Source organism: Strix aluco, chromosome 6, assembly GCF_031877795.1.
Source record: "Strix aluco isolate bStrAlu1 chromosome 6, bStrAlu1.hap1, whole genome shotgun sequence".
NCBI classification, from domain to species: domain Eukaryota; kingdom Metazoa; phylum Chordata; class Aves; order Strigiformes; family Strigidae; genus Strix; species Strix aluco.
The window spans coordinates 34932505-34950212 of record NC_133936.1 but is presented as its reverse complement, the minus strand read 5'-3'; the positions used below and the strand labels follow the sequence as shown (position 1 = coordinate 34950212).

General features: G+C 37.2%; 1 protein-coding gene across 4 annotated transcripts in view; it reads left to right on the top strand.

The window, feature by feature from the left end:
- MYO1B (myosin IB) overlaps positions 1 to 14157 on the top strand; it is a 117316-nt gene extending 103159 nt beyond the window's left edge. For all 4 annotated transcript variants that reach the window (XM_074829590.1, XM_074829589.1, XM_074829586.1 and 1 more), the window contains 7 exons: positions 1220 to 1294; positions 1708 to 1842; positions 2727 to 2833; positions 5828 to 5960; positions 7495 to 7647; positions 8579 to 8706; positions 11180 to 14157. In XM_074829590.1, coding sequence (XP_074685691.1) covers positions 1220 to 1294; positions 1708 to 1842; positions 2727 to 2833; positions 5828 to 5960; positions 7495 to 7647; positions 8579 to 8706; positions 11180 to 11303 — 855 coding nt within the window. In that variant the 3' untranslated portion in view covers positions 11304 to 14157. The remainder of the gene's footprint in view (positions 1 to 1219; positions 1295 to 1707; positions 1843 to 2726; positions 2834 to 5827; positions 5961 to 7494; positions 7648 to 8578; positions 8707 to 11179) is intronic.
- Positions 14158 to 17708: the final 3551 nt, after the last annotated feature.

Below are 17708 nucleotides of genomic sequence, written 5' to 3'. Positions count from 1 at the left end.
AAAACCCATTTGTGGGGTTTTTTTTAATCTCAGAATGGTGACAGATTCTTGCTTTCAAAATGCTGGCTTATCTTAAAATGCATGACACTCAGTATGGGTCAGAAGGTGTGCCAGGATAAGCCAAGCAAACTTTTTCTTATAAGTTGATGTGGGTTTTTCCTCTGTGGATTTCCCTTTATTTTTTGGTTACAGTGAACTCAGCAACACATAACAAGTTAGCTAAAACCACTAAATTTGCTCTGGGGTAACTTATGTGAAGCCACGATGTTTTCCCTGGTTTTTGCTCAAAACTTGTAACAGGTGTGTTGCAGACTGTGCCAAAGTTTGAAAAAAGTTGGGGGATGTTTCAACTAACTTGATGTGAGCCTGGGCTTCACATAAAACTGCAAACCAGTTGTACTCTCAGATTGCATTTTCTGAAGGGAGGAATTTAGATACTATCCTAATTAGCACTGATAGAAATACAAAGGGAGAAACAAGTACTCTGAAACTTCCATTTACAAGCATGTATTAAAAATCAGTATCACCTGCAAAAATGGTTCTCAGTGATCACTTTTTAGATTATTTTTTTTAAAATAAATTTTAGGAGCAAATATCAAGCTTACTGACATGAAGCAACCTTTGTGTTGATTCTCTGCTCTTACCAAGCACCAAAACCTTCTTTTCCTTTTTGGAATGAAGACTGCTGGTATGAAAAGAGTTTTTTCATGCATAAGTCTGCTGTGGAAAAAAAAATCCATTTTTTATTATAGAAAACTCTGTGTATTAAGAATCTTAAAGGAGAAAAATCAGAAACAGTTCATCAGTTAACTATGTAATTAACATCAGTTCAGTGTCACTTCAGACACAAGAAAGTATGTATCACTGATGATACCTCACTTTTTCCAGTCCAACTTTATGTAAAAGCCTATAAAAATAGATTCATGCTGTGAATTCAACAATATTTGAATAGCTTGCCTTTTCAGAGGAAGGTATTTCACATTCTCTGTTAAATTTGCAGATGACTGTACTCAGGTCAGCCAAGGTAACTTTCTGACCTCTTGGTCCATGGTCGGGCTCATATATTTTAAGTGTACCCACTTAGTGTTCCTGTTTTAGGGAACACTTTGCATGTCTGTATGCTTTTTTTAGTATTTTCTGCCATATAGCTTATAAAAGAGTACCTGTGCAAACAAATTCATTCTTTGTATTCACTTTGACCGTTTGTTTAACTTTTCAGGTCCGTAGAGAGTACAGGAAATTCTTCAGAGCCAATGCTGGAAAAAAAATATATGAATTTACCCTTCAGAGACTTGTATGTATATATCTGTACAAAGCACATGTACATTTTCTGTGTTTTATATTTTTGTTTTCTAGCAAAAGTAACAGCTGTATTATGGCCTTGATAGTCTTTGTAAGGAAATGTCCAAGCTAAGCATATGGAAAATTGACAACTTAAATATTCTGATGTTGTAAAGAAAGAATGGTGATAGTGTTTTGAAGATGTGGCAATGGAACTAACTAAGCATTTGCCACACTTCTGTGATATCTAAATCTGCATTTCTTAATATACCTGAATTTTTAAATCCATATTCAGGTTCACGAAAGCTGAGAGTTGCAGTTTGGTAACTGTGCTTTTTAATCACAGAGCATCTGCTTTTCCGTGCTTATTTCAATAACTCTGGTATTTGAACATTAATAAAACATCTTGCTTCAATTTTATCACAGATGCAAAAATACTTCCTGGAAATGAAGAATAAGATGCCTTCTTTATCACCAGTAGATAAAAACTGGCCAGCAAGACCTTACCTTTTCTTGGATTCAACTCACAAGGAACTAAAGAGGATTTTTCATCTGTGGAGGGTAGGACACATTCTGGTCCACTCTATACAGAACTTCATCATATGATTTTCAGTAGTTTTGTTCATGAAGGGCCTATTTTTAGGACGTATTTCTTCCCCTTCCAGCTGGGATGATTTTATTTCTTTGGAAGAAGATCATTGTCTTTGGCCTGCAAGGGGTATAACTATCCTACCTACTCCTTTCTGGGGCTAGGGAGAGAGGACTGCTTCCTGCCATCAGCTTTTAACTTAATAGGAAAGCAGTATGCCTGTTAATTGGTAGCTTATAATACTTGTGTCCGTGGCCAGGACTGGGACTAGCTCTTAGTCCAACATTGGACATACCGCATGGAATTTTTTACTTATGAGCTGTGGTTAGCTGAAATTCGTTTTGGATCTTTGGATGGAGAGAACAGCGAGAATCTGTACAAGTGCTGATGAGACGTTTTACTGATCTTGTGGGCTATGTGAATTGTCAAGGAATAGTTTTTCTTTCTGATCCTGCAGAATCCTCTCAACTGTGTTTTGTTCTTTCTCTCTGCTTACATAAACTTCCACAATTGTGGAACTATGCATATATACATGTTTCTGTGAACGTTCTAAGCACAGTCTTCTAATGACTGGTATCTGATAGATTAAGCTCATGTTCAAATGCAGCATGCTTAAATGAGATGTTTTAGATACTGGTTTTGGTGTAATTCAGAAGTATCTAGAATGGGTGAGGAGAAAAACACCTCTGCTGTTTGTCACTGTGCTACAGTGGCATGTAGGATGGAGCTGAGTCACTTCAGAGGTATATGAAGAATGTGCGTCTTGAGCAATAAGCAAACATTAGTGTGTGGTGCTGCTGCTTCAAATCAGATTTGGAAGGATAATTTTTTGGTTTGTTTAATATATGTTTTGTAGTGTAAAAAGTACAGAGACCAGTTCACAGATCAGCAGAAGCTTATATATGAAGAAAAACTGGAAGCAAGCGAACTTTTCAAGGACAAGAAGGCTTTATATCCAGCCAGGTAATGAGTTACTCTGCTGCTTTTAGTGAACAATAAATTCAATATTCTTACATAGATTTAGAAAACTAAGCAGGATTTTGCTTTTTATCTTAAGCAGGAAAGGGCATTTTCCTTGTTTGGCAATGTCCTTCCATCATTTTACTTTACAATCCTGGAAATTGACCTTAATTTGCTTCTAATTTAGGTGATGTTGCAGCCCACTAATCCAGTGATACTGAGCACTTCTGTCCAGAAGCCGTGATGTTTTGTTGTTCTAACCCCCCATGACCTGTTCACATTGTGAAAGTTGGGAGAACTTGTGGAAGGGAACAACTCTCACCCTTTCCCCTAGTTTCCATCACGCTGGTTCCTGCAACCAATAAATGCAGATTGAACTGAAAGGCTGTAAGTCACAATGTCACTCCCAGATGAGGCGGGCCAGGGAGCTCTCCCGTGTTCAGACTTAGTACGTTCAGCATAATGCTCTAATGCGAAGGCTAGGTAATTTAAGAGATACATTGGTATATATCTTTTTGAAAGGGTACTTTAAAAAGTGCTTAGAAGTTCATCTCCATTTTAGAATATTTTTTTTTTAATTTGAGACTTTTTTAAAATGGGAAATTGCTGCAAATAATTTTTTTGGTTTCTCAGATTACTGAATTCTTAAAAACTGATAAATTCTTGTCATTGCTATCTGCAGAGCTAACATTACTCAAGAAAGTGCAGTAGTATCTGATTTTACTTAAGGAATGTGCTTTTTTTTCCCACGCAATAACACTGACAAAATAGAGATCTGATGTCCTTAAAAGAAGTCGAATTGGACTTTTTAAGTGAATATGAGCTTAGAAATTGTGTTTTTCTTGAAAGCAAAGGTCTTGTCCATCTCAGGAGAGTTTTCTTTTTAAGCCATAGTTTGGGCTGAGCAGGAACAAGGCACTGTAAAATGAGAAGCACTGTAAAATGTTCAGTAGAGAGAGGAGCAGGAATCTGCAAGAGTTGATGAGAGCAGTTCCATGCACGGACAAACTGCTTGGTTGTTTGTGTGTTTCATTGTTTTTGTTTTGTTTCATTTTTTATTGAGACATTTCCTTTTTTCCTGCAATGGGTTCTGTATATGTTTGTCTTTCTTCCCTTCAGTGGATCACTTATTTAATGGCTGTATATGTTAGCTTGTGGTTTATTCCTTATTTACTTTGGGATGTCTTTTTATGCTGCTGGGAAAAGAGAAGGAAGGATGTTGCCTTTGGACTTTTCTAGGAGCAAGCAGGTTTTTTTGCTTTGAGTCAGTATACATCTGATCAGTGTAGAGCTCCTTGGGAAGGAAGGAATTTTATTTATATCTCTGCTTTAGTACTTTTTACGCCAAGACTGAACAATGAAATATTATACAACAAAAGATATATCTGAGTTACTTTTAGCCAAGACATTCTTAAGTGGTATATGTGATAGAGGATAACTGTTGTAGCTTGCAAGTTGTCATCGTTTGATTGGGGACAAAGTCCACAGGGAATCTACTGTGTTGGTGACTATGGTTTCATAATGCTAATTAATAAAACCAGAAGAAAACAAAGTTCCAACATGGTAGAAAGTTAGAATGCTTTTCCCACTCTGCACTCATTTAGAAATGTTTCCATCTCTTTTTGTCTTGTATTCAGGGCTGATTAGCTCCTGTTGGATTTTTTTTTTTAGTGGCCTAAGGGTTGAGGAAATTAGTGATTAGTTAGTATGATAATGATTTGTAGGATGTGGATAATCTTCTGTGTATAATACAATTATTTAAGAACAGAGAGGGACTTCTTGTGAGTTCTCAAATACCAGTACCCTTCCTTTTCTCTCCCATCTCCCTGTGTGCCAGAGATGCAATTACAAAGGTAGTGCTATTCCACTTAATATATTGGTTCCTCCTGGGCTCTAGTTTGGGAAAGCTTTGGATTTAGTACTTTGTAATTTAATCAAAGTGATTAGTTAAAGGGAGTTACAAACAAAGCAAGCAGCAACTGTATTCACCAATTCTTACCTGATAGCAAAGCTCTTACTGTATAACCCTGAGGTGGATAAAGACAGGGTGATTTGCAAGTGCAACAAGTCTTGACGAAGAGCTGGTACACATTTAACAAGAGCAGGTCTTGAAGGCAAGTTCTTGTCTGTCACTTTGAAATACTGCAAAAGAGCAGAGGTGTCAGTCCTACTGAAGTTTTATTTCCTGTTTTCAGAGAGTGATTTTAAATCAAAATTGATTGCATATGCAAGGATGTACTTTTGCCTGATATCCATAGCAGTTTGGCCTATTTAATTGGAAAATGTTTCCAGAGCAAGGAAAAAAAAAATTCCTATTTATGTCTTTGGTGATAAATTTCTCTTTATTCACCATCACTGTGCTGTTAACGTATACAAGAATCTGTGTGTAATACACATACTATTTTTTACCCATCCTCCTTTCTCCATTCCCCTGGCATAATATGCTGGGAGATGTATCCACACTACTGTGTAGCAATTCCCAAGTTATTTTTCCTCTGATGTAGTATGCCTGCATGGCACAGTCGGTGTGCCTACACCACTGCACTGAGTCAGTGGTGGTACCAACCTGAAGAGTCTTGGGGAAGAGTGCAGGGTGCTGCCATTTTCAGCTTCCCAGCAGGATGGAGGACAATTACACTGCATAAAAAACCCACTTCATTAAGAGCCCTGTTTGCCTTCAGTTATGTATTTGTTGTTCTAATTATTCTGTTAGACAAGAGCAAACTATTTTGCATTGTTGTTTGAAACAGGTGAGTAGAGGTTTCTGGGTTGTTTAGGGTATTACTTCACTAAAAATGAAGCAGCAAATGACTTTCACTGGCAGAGAGCATATCAAAGCTTAAGGAAGCTTTGGGCAGTATAGAGTCATTGAAAATGGTATTTGCTGCATCTCCTGCCTCTGCGAAGCCTGAAGCAGAATGTGACTGTTTCAGGACGTTTGCTTCTTCCCTGAGATTCATATTTAACTCTTGTTTCCCTTGCCTTTTTTTTGGGCAGTGTTGGGCAGCCATTCCAAGGGGCTTACCTGGAAATCAGCAAGAACCCCAAGTACAAAAAACTTAAAGATGCTGTGGATGAAAAGATCATTATTGCAGAAGTTGTGAATAAGATCAACAGAGCTAATGGGAAGGTAATAAAATGGAATTGCTTTATCCAGAAGGGTAGATCTTTTTCGTTATAAATAAACTGAGAGGGAGATTTCATTTCTGTCATGCAGTAATCTGAGGATTTAAAAAAATGCTTTTTTTTTTAAGGGCAAATTGGGAAGTGTTGGATTTACGTAAATTAGTGATTTTAAACACCTGTTTTAAATTTATGTAAAGATTACTAAAATATTGTTTGTTTGGATTTGTAATTTTCAGAGACTTTTCCAAATAAAAATGGCATCTCATCAAATGGTAACAGAATGTATTGATTCACAACTACATGTAGTCTCTGTACCAAACTTAGATCTTCTATTTGCCAATTGAAGAAAATAAATATTTAGAGAGCATTATTCTTGTTCAAGTATTTAGAAAAATTAACCTTTCAGGGTTCACACTGTCATTCAAGCTCCTGATTATCTCATTTTATTATGTTTTAAAATTGTAAGTGACCTGTCTTCTGTTTGATATCAAAAGCTTTTTGGAATGAAGAGGCAAGTTTCTTGTATCATTTGAATAAAGCTGTTAAATATGCTGGGTACTTTTTTATTCTGCCAACACAGAACTTGTTTTGCATTTAAATTATACTTATTAAAACAGGAAGTATTATCCTCCCTTAGTAAATGTAATTGTTTTTACCATATCTGTCTAAATATTAGAAGTAGTAGATGTCAGTTATGCCTTTGTGGGAGTGAAATTAGGTTGCCTGTTCTTGATGCCAAGTTAATTTTCTGGTTTAGAAGAAGCTAATTAAATGAAGACATTATCTTTCCTGTACTTGCATAGGCTACAGCTCTCAAGATTTAAAAAACCCCTAAATTTATAATGAGCTATGGTTCTATGAGCTTAAGACAGCTGCTTTTTAATTATAATAGTTAAGATTTTATTATTTAAAATTTTACAGGAGAAAAAGCTATATGTAGATTAAGTTCTCATTTCTCTTGTTATTTTCTAAGATGAATTTAAGAATACACATTCATGCTTTAAAAATATTTGTCATTTGAAAATACGAATGTTTGTCGTCCTAAAGAATAATTCCAATAGATAAAGGGAGGAGAACATAACACTGAGAATACCTATGTGATTTGTGTTCTTTTGCAACAGAGTTTTGGTGAATAACAGTAAATAGTGAGGCTTGGTCCTGAGTTAGCTGTCACTGAAAAGGTACATTGGTTTTCCTGGGGATCGACAGAGCATAAGAAATGAGGTTATCCTGATTTGCATAGTTTCTGAGTTTCAGTTCCTGAATTTTATAACTATAAGCTAGTAATTAAAGGAACTGTTTATACCTAAGCATGTGTGCCAAAATGGGCTAAGCTTCTCAATCTATAATTAGACACAAATAAATTTGACCTGATTTTAACTGATCTGCAGCTTTTACTGAACATCAAATGTTCATGTTTACTAATATGGGCCAAGCTTATTAACTCTATGAACTGCTTGTAGTCCTAGTAGGTGCTCAGTAAAGACCAGTTCTCTCTTTGTGTAGATAATGGTTTGTATGCATTCCTATTTTCACAGGCTACATCCAGGATTTTCTTATTAACCAAAAATAATGTTCTTCTTGCGGATCAAAAATCTGGGAACATCAAGTCAGAGGTTCCACTGGGAGATGTTACCAAAGTGTCCATGAGCTCTCAAAATGATGGCTTCTTTGCAGTGCACCTCAAGGAGGTTTGTTATAACTTTATAATACAATAATATGACTGTTTTACATGCAGTGATATAAAAATTGTTTATTAATTATCTTATAGCATTAAATCATAGTAGTTAGCCTGTAAGTTTAGAAGCTTATTGAACTTTGTCATATCTGCAAAAACTTTGATTTAGAACTACTGAAGCCAAATGAGAACAGTTATTACATTATGAACAATCATTTGCTTGTGAAAATCAGACTTCATATTTCACTGTAGCCTTGTCAGGATTGGAGTTTTCCATTTGCAATACGGGCCTTTAATCTGGTTCAGATACCTTGTGGCGGTGTTTTCCTTTTTAGTTGCTCATATAATTCTTCCTGACATACTGGCAGGATATTTCTCTCTTCTTCATGGGATACCAAGAAATCCACGTTATGGCACAGCTAATTTGGTTACTCAGTTCTAAAGAACTTGGTTCAGTGCTATATTTGCTTCACTGCACTGTCAGCATTGCTCTGCTAAAATCATTAAGCTGGCATTTGTATTCTAGCTTAAATGGATTTGAAGAACGTCATATATAGTGTCTTCTCATACTGACCAGCTTCATGCTAAGACTGATGTTGGTAATTGTTTTCCCTTTCTTTCTGAAAATATTGTGAGCTTGCTGTGGTGTAGCCAGAAGAGGGATACAGAAACACTACAGTTTTGTAGGAGAAATGAAGGTGACCCTCCTTTAGGGTCAGAAGGTGTTTTTAACTTTCTCAACAGGTTTGTAGTTTATTTGAGAGTGAATTGCATTTTGATCCTACTCATTGCACTGCATCCCTATTTAATTTACAAGACAAAAGACTGTTGTTTCATTGTGCTGGGTAGAGAAGACTCCTTGTAAAACCTCCTGCTTGGCTGGCATTTAATATTTTTAATATTCCAGTTTTTGGTAGTCCTGACTACTTTCCTTTCTGTTTCAGGGTTCAGGAGCTGCTGGTAAAGGAGATTTCCTGCTCAGCAGCGATCACCTTATTGAAATGGCCACTAAACTTTACCGCACTACTCTCAGCCAAACCAAACAGAAGCTCAACATTGAGATATCTGATGAGTATGTTCCTTGTTTGCTTAAAATACAACATGCTTCAATACAACATGCTAAAAAGTCAAGTATCTAATGTTAAAAAAACAAACCACTGTTGTGTAACTAATACTTCTTTTGACAGAATACTTGTAAATAAGGATCCAATTTTCAGTGTGTATTCATTTCTGGTATTCATTTTGGCTCTTATTTCCTTGAAAGTTATTAGAGAAAATGTGCTTTTCTTAAGGTAGTTTCAAATAGGGCTGTGAAGCAGAATTGCTGCTGTAGAAATAACTAAGAGATACTGTGTTTGAGAGAATCATTCTGTGTGTGACTGAAAAGTTCACATATTCCTATGTTTATTGATTAGACTGGACACTAGGTGCCAAGTTGTAGTGAAAACAATCAATACAGAATGAAAAGCTTCCCCCCAAACACATGTAATGGTGGTACTAGTAGTGTAGGACCTTCTCTATTGTGAAAGTGAAAAATGTATTCTTAAAATTCCTGCTGATGGTGTTTGAACCACCTATTGCTGTTTGGGTTTTTTTGGTTGTTAAAAAGCTTTGTTTGATAAAAAGCTTGCATCTCAAACTAGTATTTATTTTCGCCTTAAGTAAGAACTGCACTTGCACTGTTTATAACCATGTTGTAAAAGAGAGAGAGAGTGTGTGTGTGTGTCTCTGTGTGTGTGTGTAAGAGTCCCTTACTTACTCCACCATGGTTACACGCTCCGTTTGTTGTGTGAAGCGCCCCCTAATTTCACTACTGTTGATTCATTTTCAATACAAATTTCTGTAGGCAAAAACTGAACCTTTTATCTGACTTCCCCGCGCTGCTTGTATTCTAGAGTCATGATGGCGAGTACAGTTTGTATCTGTTCAGATTTGAGGGTTTATTTAAAGGCTAATTTTGCTCTTTCCTTGAAAATGACATCTGCCAGTTTCCTCTGTTCTATTACCAGATGTGATTTAATTTGCTTAAGGGTGTGTGTTTTCAGCCTCTAAAAGAGTATGGCTGTCCCCAGTAAGTTTCTAGTTTAAGAATGGCTACAAAGGAATAAACTACTAAGAGTTTAAGCATGCGTTGCACTAGTCTGGACTGCCTGCCTCCCTTAGGTCTGGAAAACAGTCTGCTTCTGGGAGTCTTGCATTTTGGGATGTGGTTTTGTTTCTTGTCTTGCAGATTAAAAACATTCAAGTGTGTATTGCTATTGAGTTTACCCAGACTAAATAATTCTACATTGTTAGCTGTTGCATCTCTGTTGATGGTGAAGCAGTACTCTCTTCTCCCTGCTAGAGTTTAGATACAAGCACAACTAGGGATTGAGGAGAAAATGTGGCTTTATTTTGGCTACTGTACGCTACTTTTTGGGAAGAGAGCTGATATAAGCAAAAATGCTGTTGATCCAAGGGTATGTCTAGTAAGAGACATACCATTTATATATAATATTGGAACAATGGGCCGAGGAAAATGCAGCATTGGTGACAAGAGATGATGGCTATAAGACCTACTCACGTTTCCCAGATGCTTGCATGGCTAGGAGCACCGAACAAGTTAATCTTTGAGCGTCTGGGCTGTGCAGGAGGAAAGCAGGACCGAAGGGCAGCTCGGCGCAGCAGAGGCCACTTCCTCCCCTGAGCTCTGCCGTCAGCTTGATTTGTGGTTTCCGGCTGGAGAACAAATTCTTTGAAGTTTTTGGCCTCTGCTGGAGGACTTTTTAAGGATGCTAAAAGGGAAAATGTGCTGTATTACAAAGGACTTTTTAGGTCAGCAACCCGCTTCATGTGAGCCAAAAGGCAGCTCTGCCCTGTTTATTGCTTTTAATCTTGCTATCCAGATCAGTGAGAAGTTTGAGGCTCCACAGGAGCCTGTTATTTGTTGGGGTTTTTTTTGAAACCAATTCTCCACATTCAATGAAATTTCTCTTCCAGTAAAAAGTGAAGAGTCAAATCCAGATTAATTTTTCCTGGACTGTAGGAAATATCTAAATTTAGAGATTGCTGGGAAGGAAGTGAATTTTCCCAATTGCCGATCAGAGGGCTGTAAGGCTAACTAAGGATTAGAAATATGAGAACTGCTGAAATACCAGATATACTAAATCAGCGCTCCTGATGTTGCTATAGAAGTATTCAGCTTTCTTCCATGAAAACAGAAAAGTCCCTTTGGATGATGATGAAGCAGTTGGAAATAGTCTTTGCTGCATTTCTGGTACATTAGAAATTCTGTTTCTTCTTTCTTTCTAAAGAAATAGCAAACTATTGTAAAAGGTCCACAGTTACAGGCAAAAGGCAATAATTAAGAACTACTACGCAAAGGAGACTCAAACCGTACCATAACCTATGGCTTTTTTTTTTTTTATTCCCCAGCTCTTATTATCAATACAGACCTGAAAATAACATCTTTTGGAGTGGTGCTCAGAACCAACAGGAAAAGGCTTCTGCTCCTCATGTGGTTTTTTCCACCTTTTAACTAAAATGTATCTTATTCCTTCTCCTAGGTTTCTGGTCCAGTTCAGACAAGACAAAGTGTGTGTGAAGTTCATACAAGGCAGCCAGAAAAACGGCAACATCCCAACTTGCAAGCGAAAAAACAATCGACTTCTTGAAGTGGCTGTCCCTTAGCTGCAGCTGGTGACTCTCCCTTTCACGGACTTGTTTCTTTGTAATAGTGCAATTTTAGTTGTTTGGTTTTGCTGGTTTCACCCCTTTCTGGAGCTGTTGATGGCTAATAGCTTTAGAAATCCTTGGCAAAACATTTGATCAATCGACTTTTTAATCTTTTTGTTCATGCCAGAGTTTTAACCCTCAAAATGCAGATTTTTACCCAGTGAGGCATTTTTACTAGCTGGCACATATCTGTCATACATGAATCATTCTCTTTGTTTAGCGGTCATATTTTAGTGCAGCATACCGTAAACCCACGTATTAACGATAAATTGCTCATATTCCTTAGTCTAGAGATCCGCTTAACAGAAACTATACATGGCCTTGATGCTTGATGGCCACTTGTGCCCTGTGTCTTTTTATACTGACCTGTTCTGGTGTTTTGACAGGCTCCTTGCTTGCCACCTCTGGGGAGACCGGCAGAACGGAGACTGACACAGCAATTCCTGTAGTTAACACTAGAACCTATGTAACTCAATCTTTTAGTCAATACAGCACAGGAACATCTAATTCTGCAAAACAGAAGGAATATGTGATTATACAAGCAGCTGTATGCCTAATTTTATAGTAAAAAAATGCAGAGATTTTGAAACAGGATTTTTAATTAGGTCAGATGTTTTTAATGACTTTATACAGTAGAAATCAGTAAAATTAAAAATGCTTCTTTCACAAAAGCTATACAAAAGTTCAAGGCGTATTTTCTGTTCTGCTTTTTTTCTTTTAAATTATCAGTTAAGATTAGAGCCTGAAAAATGCAATAGTATTCATAACACAAGTAAATGCTAGGTATTTAAACAGTTAGTTATCAAGCGAAAGGTTTGCGCCTTTCTTTTAGATATTGGCATGTACAATGTGCAATAAAACATACGTGACATTTTGTGAAAAATTATTTATAATACATTTTTGTGTGCAAGAGAGGATTGGTGCAGACTGCATAGACAATGTAGGGGTTAAAATAGATTTGTGTTGTTAATTTGCAGTTTTTTAGAGTGTACACTACATTTGTCAATTTGGGAAGAGTACTTAGAATTAAAAAAAATCCTTAATTTGGGGGTCTGTATATAAATTGGTATGACAGTAATAAACCTGTTCTAATTCTGTGCTGTTTGGTACTCCTATGTTATAACCATATTTTTGTACTCCAAACTATTTTATATAACTTGTGTGCCTGATGTAAATGCGTGCACAGAAAATACAATCAAGAGCTGCATTATAAACTTTCAGTGTAACTGATTGCACTTAATCTTTTATAAGCCAGAAGCATTAGTTGAAATCCTTAAGAGGAGAGATGCATTTTTAGATAGAAATAACTACTCAAGTGAAGGGTTTGTTGGATGTGACTGATACGTTGATACAAGGACAGTTGAGAAAGCATTGTATTTTTTCAGTCTGATGTAGGACAGATTAAGACCCTGGGTATCTGATGTGCAGTGCTGGAAGTCCAAGCATAAATAAAGGAAAGATAAAGAAAAGTTCAGACTCTTGTTACTCTCCCGGTGGTAAAGTGATGTAGCGCTCATGGCTGCAAAGGCTCCTCTGGGTAGTGCAATGTTAACGTTGGCTTCTGCGTTAAAATGGCATTTACTGCAACAGATGTTCTAATGCTGACGGTTATCAGTCTGAAAAAAACTGGTTTGGTTTATACCATGTTTTGCTTTGGGATTAAAGTAAATGATTTTGCTATGATTTCGATACAAACCAATTGTTTTAACTCGTTGCTTTAATATTGCTGTTAAAAGTCCATGCACATGACCTTGAAAGGTGGGAGTAATCAAAAGATGTATTTCCCAAACTATGACATCTTCCTTATGATCCTAGTTTGAACCCTTCTTTTAATAATGGAGTCAGGTTAATACTTCAATAAAATTCAAATAATTTTACATGTGTTGTAATTAGAGATGCTTATGAAGGAAATCTTAGTATTGATTTGTAATGCAAAATTAGGATACTTCAAAGGAATTATTCCATTGCCTTAAGAACATGGCACATAGTAACATGGCATTTAAAACTCCTAAATCCTGTATTAGAATTCCTGCTTGGTAAAGATTGGAGGGTTTGTAAAACTGTTCCTTATCTTGAAAGCCTTACAGTAAGAACCACAAGGAGCAAATTTTTAAAATGAATACAAAAGTAAGAAAAAGAAACATTTGAAGTTTGATGTAATCCTGTAGTTGCTTGCAGGTAGGAAGTGGAAGAGTTTAGATGAAATAACATCTGGATATTTGGCCCATGAAATTAGGGTACTACAGGATAATGTTAGGATATTTGACCCATCCCAGCCAGACCCAGTAGATGTCCCTTTTGGGGTTTTTTTGATCTTTGCATCAAGTCGTGATAGCCATACCTGCAAAAGACTGCAAAGAGGGGCAAATTCCTCACTTTGATTTCTGTTGTTTCCTTTCTTTTTCTGGACCTTTCTGATTTTTGCCTTGCATATTAGCTGGTAGTTTGTGATGGTTACCATTTTACACTTAAATATTTCTTAACGTACAGAGCAAGTTTTGCTGAACATGAATTATTTAGATATGCTCGGAGAGTCATGGTGTCTGAATGTTTAGATTTAAGTATCTAGGATGTTGAAAATAAAAATGCAAGGTCACCTAGTTTGTTTTTCTTTTCTTCTGTTTTCTTTTATAACTGTCTATCAGATGGAGTTGTAAAGAGAAGGCTATTCCTGCTATGGTGCTAACCTTACACATCCTTTTACTTGTAAATTCTGTCATCTGGAAGCTGGGCAAGGATCATTAAAAAGAATGAGATTTGTTGCATGATACTTTCCAGAATCAAATAAAATTCTGTTCCTAGACCTGTACTTTCTCTATATCTGTATCTTCCTTACTACCATCAAATCTAAAAAGAGCAGGTGACTGGGTTTTAGGTTAAATATACACAACTCTGGTGTGTGACTTGGAGAGAGAAGAAATTTTTATTTTGCAAGTGATTCCTTAAGAGGCAGCATGTCTTCCTCAGTGATTCCCAGTAACCTGTTTCAGTGCAAGTCCTTTCCTCAACAGAGTTTTCTCTGAAAATTCTGCAAACTCGACTTTCCTAACATTAGGATTTGGACCGATGCTCTAACAATATTAATAGCCAGATTAACCTGATTTTTAAAAAATGGCTTTGAGCCCCAGGCCTGTAATATTCCATGTTTTGTCTTGTGATCTTTTTCTCCTTAAAAATTTTATTCTGATTTACATATATTTTTGTTCATCATACAAATTATAGAAGAAAGAAACTAAAATGTAAAATCAGAAAAAGCATTTTCGGTTTTAATCCAGGTTTGTTTTCATTACCAAAATGAGAACCTTTTTCAAAACAGAAAAAAATGAAGAATTAATTCAAAGTTTTGATATGAAGTGAGATAATTTTCCCATCGGTGTAAATTTCATTGTTAATTCTTAAACTTTTATATCCTTAATCTTGAAGAACAACACATTTTCCATATTCCATAGGAAATGGTTGTGGTTATTTTAAAGGATTGCACTGTAGTGTGGTGGTGATGGGCAGGAGGGAGATGCATGCATCTGTGCTTCTTTGGGCATTAGAACTTCCCAACAAACACACATTTCAAAGACAGAACCAGAAGCATTTTATGGGGATGCTGCCAACTTATAACAATACAGACAAGCGTGAATTTTAAGTAATCTCCAGCATCACTAACAGATGAGTTCTGGCTTTCCTCCTATCTAGCTTCTGTCCTTCTTGGAGTATTTTGTAGCTTAGAGACAGACATATGACTGTGAGTGGGAGGGACAGTTCTTTACCAATGTTGGTAAAACCTCTCAAAGTGACCAGAATTCTCTGGATACTGCTTTAATCATGTGGTTTAAAATAATTACGTGTTATGCCACTGATCCATGATCTTCCAGTTAAATGTAACTAAAGGTTGTTGGCATGTAGCGCAATCTTGTAGCCATTCAGCACAGTATTTGCTAATTTGCACTACAGACCTGTCTGTCTGAAACCGTGTGATCTCTTAAGGAGTTTCAGGAGACTTAATTCAGGCAGTGGCATTGTCCCTCAAAGAGTAGAGCATTCGCATGTCAATCCCAGTTACAGTGAGACTTTCCATTTTACGACTAACTGGAGTGTTTCCTCCTAGATATTCAGGTAAAGGGAGGTTTAGTGTATGAAAAAAAGCCTTAACTGCCAGAGTTTGCAGAGCAGTGCTCGTTCCTTCTGAAACATCATGCATATGTGCAGTCGCTGCTTTAAGCACACACTGTATATACACTGCACGGAAAAGCCACGCTCATTCTCGCAGGATAACACTGACAGCACTACTCACTCGTTCAGCAGCACCGAATCCCAGTTCTTCCGCACTTTTGAAGCAGAGTATGTAAAGGATGGAAGGTTGTGGTGAATTTACAGTTGCTGTTGTTAATTCTTGTAAAACTGTATTTACATAGGTTGGGGCAGATTTGCATTGGCCCGTCACAAAACAGTAGCTGGAATGCAAAGAGGAAAAAAGTGCTCCTACAAATTTGTTGTTTTTAAGGAAACACACCAACTAGTGCTATTTAAAGGACTGGGGCTGTGAGAGCAATACCGACTTAATCCAGTAATCGGGTAGAACCACTTCTGCTCCTGTTCCCTTGCACACATGGATGAATTGGGTATTCGGGCTTTAACTTGAGATGGGAATTAGGACAGTTTGAAGCCATTGCAGTTAACTTAGATTATGATCAATTGATGAAATTGAGTCCTAAAAGATTTTTAGAAACAGATTCCCTCTCCTTCATCCTAAACTTTTAAGACATTGACATCTGATTGTGAATTGACGAGGCAAAATTTTGAAGCATGAAGCACAAAAGGCTTTATACATGAATGGAAAGAAAATCTGAAGAATCTGAATGTCTCTTCTTAACAATTCAACTGATTTCCAAGACTGCACCCTACATTTAACCCAAGGTAAGGATCTTTTTGCTATATAACATTCTACTGTTTATGGTCTTCAATTATGAGAGCAAAAATAAAACTTAAACATTCCTCTGACCAGGGAATCTTCTTGCCTGGAAACATGGCAAAGTGCTGGGGATCTGCAGGGAGTCCTCTGTAGGAGCCCTTGCTCAGACCTCCAGGACTTTACTGCCCAGTCTCACCTTCACCCTCTGAAGCATCAGAAGCCTTCTAGGCTGTTCTCTGAAAGTGGGAGATGATGCTTTTTGCCACAGTGAATGGTGATTTTTGGTGGCCTGGCAACATCTCCTCTGGATGTTACAAATCCATTCCCCATCAGTATCTTGATGCTGAGTGGTCTCAGAGATGCTGGGTGCCGTTTCCCACTCTGGCTCTCATCCTGCCCTCATTCCCTCGTGCCTCTGATGTTCTCTGCAGTGATGAAGGGAGGCGTATGTCTCCAGGGTAAAGCAGCAGTTTATTCTTCTATGTTATTTTCTTCCATTATCTACCACTGCATCCTGGCACCTTAGTTTCAGCTGAACATACAGGAAATGTTTTATTTCCCTTCTAACCAACAGCTGTTTTTAATGAAAGATGCTTTGTTCCCTTTCAAGTTAGGTTGCTAGCTGTATCAGTATCACCAGTGTTTCCCAAAACTGACAAAAAGCAAAACCGAAGCCTGAAACATGAAAAGCTGCTTTTTGAAGGCACGCAGCCTTCAAGGTTGCTGTACGTGCTTCTTGTAGTCTGAAAAAAGGATTCCATCAGAATATGAAATAGTTAGTTTCAGACTGTGGTGCCAAAAGGAGGGAATTCATTTATATTCAGTTGCAAAGGAGCATTAAATACCGCAAATACCTGTGCTTTTACCTGCCTGTATGCTGCTATAGCTATGGGAAGGGACCTTGGCATAAGTTTAACCATGACGACTCCAATTGGAGGTGTTCAAAGCAATCCTATCTGATCAAAATCACCATAAGCTATTGATTAACATTTAATTTTTAATAATAAAGTCCAAAAGTTGTGGATGAGCTTGCAGTGGAACGTCCTAAATGTTGATTTCATCCCAAACTTCGTAATATTACGTGCGGATCGTGGTCTTGTGATGTCAGGTTCCTGAGTTTTCATGAGCTGTTCTGGGGATAATGCAAAAAATAAAAAATTTCAGCTATTTCTGATATAAGAAAAAGGCATTTATTTTAAACCAACAGCAAACTCATTGCAACATAAATGTAGGATTTTTTCCAGCTCCGTCAGCCCATTACTGGCACAGAGATGTTCTCCCTGACCATCCTTTATTTGAATGCCATATTTTGAAAGCATTGCTGTATCGACATCTTGTGGTGTCCCTCACGTGCTCAGCTCCTGAGCACGGCACGGTCCTGGGATGTGAGTTTTGATCCTACCTGGGTGGTTTTCTCCCTTCTGTTGAGACGGAGGTAGGATTTCTCAGTGTAAAAC